General features: G+C 41.1%; 1 protein-coding gene across 1 annotated transcript in view; it reads left to right on the top strand.

Moving 5' to 3' along the window:
• The first annotated feature begins 5773 nt into the window (after positions 1-5773).
• The window catches only part of CCDC150 (coiled-coil domain containing 150), a 92238-nt gene continuing 92011 nt past the window's right edge, over positions 5774-6000 (top strand). The window contains 1 exon segment of the mRNA XM_082631344.1: positions 5774-5853. Within this exon segment, the coding sequence (XP_082487470.1) occupies positions 5842-5853 (12 nt within the window). The 5' untranslated portion in view covers positions 5774-5841.

Below are 6000 nucleotides of genomic sequence, written 5' to 3'. Positions count from 1 at the left end.
AATTTTTAAACAATATTTACAATAGCACCAAAAAAAGAAAACATAGATATAAATCAAACTATGAATAGGATCTATATGCTGAAAACTATAAAATACTGATAAAATAAATCAAAGAAGACTTAAATAAGTAGAGAGATATATCATGTTCGTGGATTGAGACTCAATAATATTAATCCTAAATTCTCTCCAACTTGATATACAGATTCAGCATATTCCCCATCAAAACCTTAGCAGAATTTTTTGTTGGTATCAACAAGTTGATTTTTAAATTTCTAGAGAAAAGCAAAAGAATTAGAATAGCCAAAATAAAGTTGAAAAAGAAGAACAAAGTTGGAAGACTACACTTTCTGATTTCAAGAAATATTGTAAACTACACTAACCAAAGACAGTGTTGCACTAGAAGAAAGGATGGATAATCTTCCCAACAATAGTGCTAGAATAATTGGATGTCCATAACCAAAAACAAAACAACTTATACCTCATACCTAATTTTAAAAAATAACTCTAGATCATAGACCTAAAAGTAAAACACAAAATGGTACAACTTCCAGAAGAAATCATAAGAAAAAATCTGCATGACCTAGGGTTAGGCAAGGAATTTTTAGGTATGACACCTAAAGAGCAATACATAAAAGAAAAAAAACTGGTAAGTTGGTTCTATCAAAATTAAAAACTTTTGCTCTGCAAAACACCATTCAGAGAATGAAAAGACAAGCCACAGACTAAGAGAAAATGTTGTCAAATCACATTTTGATAAAGGACTTGTATCTCAAAAAATTTATCAGAAAAAAACTACCCCATTTTTAAAATGGGCAAAAGGTATGAACAGACAAATTATTATAAAAGATACATTCATGTCAAATAAGCTTATGAAAATATGTTCAACATCATTAGTCACTGAGGAGATGTGAATTAAGCCACAAGATACCACTACACACTTACTAGAATGGCTAAAGAAAAAAAATACTGACACTATCAAGTGTGGACAAGGATGAGAAGCAACTGGGAATGCCATACATTGTTGATGTATATGCAAGATGGTAGAGCCACTGTGGAAAGCAGTTTGGCAGTCTTACAAATTTAAACATATACCTACTATATAATCCAGCAATCCCACTCCTAAGTGTCTAATCCAAGAGAAATGAAAAATTTATTTTTACACAAAAACTTCTATGCAAATATTTATAGAAGCTTTATTAACAACCACCCCCCCCAAACTGGAAACAACTGAGATGTCCTTCAACCAGTGAATGAATAAGCAAACTGATATATCAATACAGTGGAATGCTAGTCAGCTATAAAAATGAATTTTTTTTTTTTTTTTTTTTTTGGCGGTACGCGGGCCTCTCACTGTTGTGGCCTCTCCCGTTGTGGAGCACAGGCTCTGGACGCGCAGGCTCAGCGGCCATGGCTCACGGGCCCAGCCGCTCCACAGCATGTGGGATCTTCCCGGACCGGGGCATGAACCCGTGTCCCCTGCATCGGCAGGCGGACTCTCAACCACTGCGCCACCAGGGAAGCCCCAAAATGAATTATTGATTCATGCAACAACATGGATAAATCTTAAATGCATTTGCTAAAATGAAAGAGGTCAGACCCAAAGGGTATGACTGCATTAACATGACATTTTGGAAAAGCAAAATTATGGGTATGGAAAACATATCAGTAGTTGTCAGAGGCTGGGAGGTGGGGGGGCATTGACTATTAAGGGGTAGAATGATGGAATTTTGAGGGTGAGGAAACTTCTGTATACAACTGTGGTGGGAGATAGAAAACTCTAATAATTTGTTGAAACTCGTTGGACCGTGGTACTCAAAATGTACCACAAATGGTACATTTTGCCATATGGAAATTAGATAAAACCAACCAGGATTTGGACTGAACACAAGCTGGAATGCAGACTGGGACATATAAATCTAACTGTATTACAAATAAATCAAATAGCCACCCTGAAGCAGGTGGAGAAGAAAGGAGTGACCCAAGTAACTTTGGAAAATGGTGTTTGGACTGGGTGCTATAAGGCTAAAGACAAAAAGATCTGTGCCCAAACAACATGCTCTAGTTTTAAATGTGTTTCTTATCCGGTATGGATTAGCAATTTTAAAAACTGCTTTATATGTGTACTAGGGTTGAACATGCAAGTAGATGTATTGTGGATATTGAGAGCCAGGTTTCCCACAGTCACAGAAGGAAGTTAAAAGAAAGGGCAAAAGTTAGAATAAACTGTGGTGCTGGATTTGAGTGGGAATATCAGTATGAACTCAGGTCTTATTTATATATCCACACATTTACATACATGTAAAACATATATATATATATACACAGATAGATACAGAAATATAGATATATTAATGTGTATGCATGGGGTGGTATTTATACATATATTTCCTATCTCTGTCTTCTGAGAGGAACTAGAAGCAGTGATAGCCTAGCATTCAGATTTTAAATACCATTCTTTAATAAAAAGAAACAGGGCTCCTTGGAGAAGTGGTTGAATCTAGGGCTGGGCCAGGAAAATACAAGATGAGCCTGGAAATCATGCAATGATAGAAAGTAGGGTAGTGCTTAAAGAAAAAAAAAAAAAGAGACACAGTGGCTCCTTAATGGTCTCTGAATGGCCAAAGCTGGAACAATTTCAGAAATAAAAGAATAATGGTATTGAATTATAACCCAAAGAATAAAATAAATATCCACAAGCTCATACTGATGTAAATAACTGAATAAATAAATAAATGGGAGAAAACATACAACTCGTCTCTACAAAAGAACTCAAACTAGTAAATGAGGAAAATAGAAAGCCACCATTAACACACCATAAAAGCTGTTAGCAAGAAAAACCAGCTAAATTTAGTGGGTGAAAGTTTAAGGAGAAACAGGATATTTGCACAGGCTTGAAGTGTCTCTCCCCAAATACTTATTAGTTACAGAGAAGAACACAGTAAGATTACTGGAGAAATCTAACAGGCATCACCCTAAGCAAGGGATGAATATTAACTTAAACAGTAATAAGGCAGGCATATCATGTCCCCCCGAATATGAGGCACCAAGAAGTACACAATATCACTTCTGTGGTATTTTTCCCAAATTGCATAACCTCGATCTAGTCATGAGAAATCGTGACAAACCCAAATTGAGGGACATTTTACAAAATAACTGACCAGTAGTCTTCAAAGATCCTAAGGTCATGAAAGACAAAGGCTGAGGAAGGAGACAGGACAAGTAAATGCAATGCAGGCTCCTGGACTGCATCCTGAAACAGAAAAAAGACATTAGTGGGTAAACTGATGAAATCCAAATGCAGTTTGTTGTTTCATTAACTGTATCATACCAGTACTAATTTCTTAGTTTTGATCACTGTACCATGATTATATAAGATTAGTCAGGAGAGTGAGACATAGCCTCTGTAGAAGCATTCAAAATTTATTCATTAATTCATTCACTAAACAAGGACTTACCAAGCCTCTACTGTCTGCCAGGCATTGTGCTTGCTGTTGAAAATTTAAAAATCAAAATAAAGAGAACAAAGGTCCTGTCCTCAAGTAGCTTACAGCCTAATCAAGGGGAGGTAAGGCACACTGACAATTAACGCTGTACAATAAACACTTTGGGAGGGAACAGAATGGCTCTACAGAAGAGGTTACATTTCTGTTGAATTCACCACACTGATAAGAGGCAGGGCATGCCTGGCGGAGGGCGCAGAGCCTGCAAGCACAAGGACGTGCCTGTAGGCTTGAATTCAAGGTTCCCTTGGGGGGCCAGATGCAGATGAGGCTGGTGGATTAGGCTGAAGCCATTAGAAATTTGGGCTTCATACTGTTCAATGGGAAACTAAAAGTTCAAGTGGGGAACAAGTAAATGTTTTTAAGCAAGGGAATAAGATAATCAGATTTACTTTCTCAAAAGATCATTTTAGTAGCTATATGAAGGATGCTTTGGGAAGAGTGATCAGAAAACCAGTTAGAAGGCTATCATAGTAGTCATGAGAGAGGATGGTCCTCATGGAATCCCTAGGATTTCCATGGTTGAAAAGACCTTGTTTTTGAGTGGGGTCAACAAGTGTGAAACTATTTATCAATTGAAAATCAAGAGGGAAATAGAAAAAAAAATCAATACGTCCAGGCACTTAGAATAAAAACAGACTTTTAGGGCTTCCCTGGTGGCGCAGTGGTTGAGGGTCCGTCTGCCGATGCAGGGGACGCGGTTTCGTGCCCCGGTCCGGGAGGAGCCCACATGCCGCGGAGCGGCTGGGCCCGTGAGCCGTGGCCGCTGAGCCTGCGTGTCCGGAGCCTGTGGTCCGAGACGGGAGAGGCCATGACAGTGGGAGGCCAACGTACCGCAAAACAAAAAAACCCCAGACTTTTAATATAGTAAATTCTCAGGTGTCCAGAAACCCCTTCTCTAACAGATGAATTAGTTTATTGACGACTTCAGATTCTTTAACTCTGTAATTGCCTGACTTAAATTCTAATGTGTTTTACCAAATGGTAGACAGAGAAAAATAAATTAAAAACACTAAATTTAATCAGTTTGGCTCCCTGACTGCTGTTTAACATGGACAGTCAAGGAGAAGGTGAAAACTCTCATTACACTGAAGTGTGCAGATTATCTACCAGGTGCATACATATATCCCCCATCTTCATCCATAAATCAGAGGTCACTGCAAGCGAAAACTTACGAGTAATTGGCTCTTTGTATTGACGCTCTAAAATACTCTCCCACTTTTCATATTAAAAGCTTTATTTGGCCCCTTCACCTGAATAACGTTTGCGGTGCTCGTTTCTCCTTCACCGAATGGCCCTACAGTTTGATGAATATGCCTTACAGCTGTGGTTTGGACATTCTCTCCATCTCACGTGAGTCTCGTCTATCAGAATAAGAATTGCCAGATCAGTTCAGCCAGCCACTCGCTAAGCAAAGGAGGACTCATCTCGGATCTGACTGCATTCACTTGAGGCCTAAAGTTATTCTCAGCTGCAACCCCAGAGAGACGAGAAGAATACATTAATTGCCCTGGTGCTGGTAAAAGGTGTTCTGTCCAGCTACCTAAAGCAAAGCCGTGTTGCCTTTTCACTGTAGAAGACTTCCCGGTAAGTGTGAATTCCCAGTCTTACAGCCAAACTCAGAAACGACTGCAGTTTTATTCTCGGTGCTCTCTCTCGTTTCGCAGCTACTTACAGTCAAACAGAAATACCTACTCACCTGTAGACAAAGCAAGAAATAAATTATGCTGAAGAGACAAAAAACCAGGGAGCAGACATGTGTTTTACTCTCGGTCTGGCCATGATGAATGAGGATGAAGAGGGGCTTGTTTTTTTCTTCAATGAGAATGTTTGAGCTCGGTATTTTTACCATTTTTTATGCTCATTAACAAAATCTTATTTTCCTGTCGTTCGTAAGTTACTTGATACTTTCATCCTTCTAAAACTAAAAACATTTTCTTCTCTTGGACTCTGACCGGATGCAGGGTATGTGTCAAATGACCCAAACGCCGCACGCTCACCGGCATGGGATGGGTATTTCCGCAAAGCGGACGCCGCAGGACCTCCGGGACGTGAGTGGGCTGAAACTACCTATCCCGGCGTGCCCCGCTCGCGAGCACAACGAAGATCTGTAGTCGTGCGGGTCACGGGGCTGCGCGCTCCGTGCGCGCCCCCGGGTAGCGGCCTGGGTCCCGCCCGGGGCGGAGGGCCCTCCAGGGCCGGGAAAACTGTGATTCCCGGCATGCCCTGCCACGGGTGCGCCTGCGTACGGGAGCTACCGCGCGGGAGAGCGGGTAGGTTTAAGCGCTTAGTTCTATAGAAACCAGCCCACCTGCTGCCGGATAGAGCCACAGGCGGACAGATGGACTGTGGGGTGAGGCTACGGGGCCCTGGGAGGTCCGGCGTCCGCGGGGGCGGGTCGGCAGTTAAGATAAGGTCCCAGTCATCTCTCCCTGCCGCCCTCTCCCCTAGCTGGCGGAGTTTACTCTTGCCCTCTGGACCTCAGGACCCTGATTAATGG

The sequence above is a fragment of the Mesoplodon mirus genome (assembly GCF_964341445.2).
Source record: "Mesoplodon mirus genome assembly, chromosome: 8".
NCBI classification, from domain to species: domain Eukaryota; kingdom Metazoa; phylum Chordata; class Mammalia; order Artiodactyla; family Ziphiidae; genus Mesoplodon; species Mesoplodon mirus.
The sequence above is the reverse complement of the archived record's forward strand: the minus strand, read 5'-3'. Positions and strand labels throughout refer to the sequence as shown.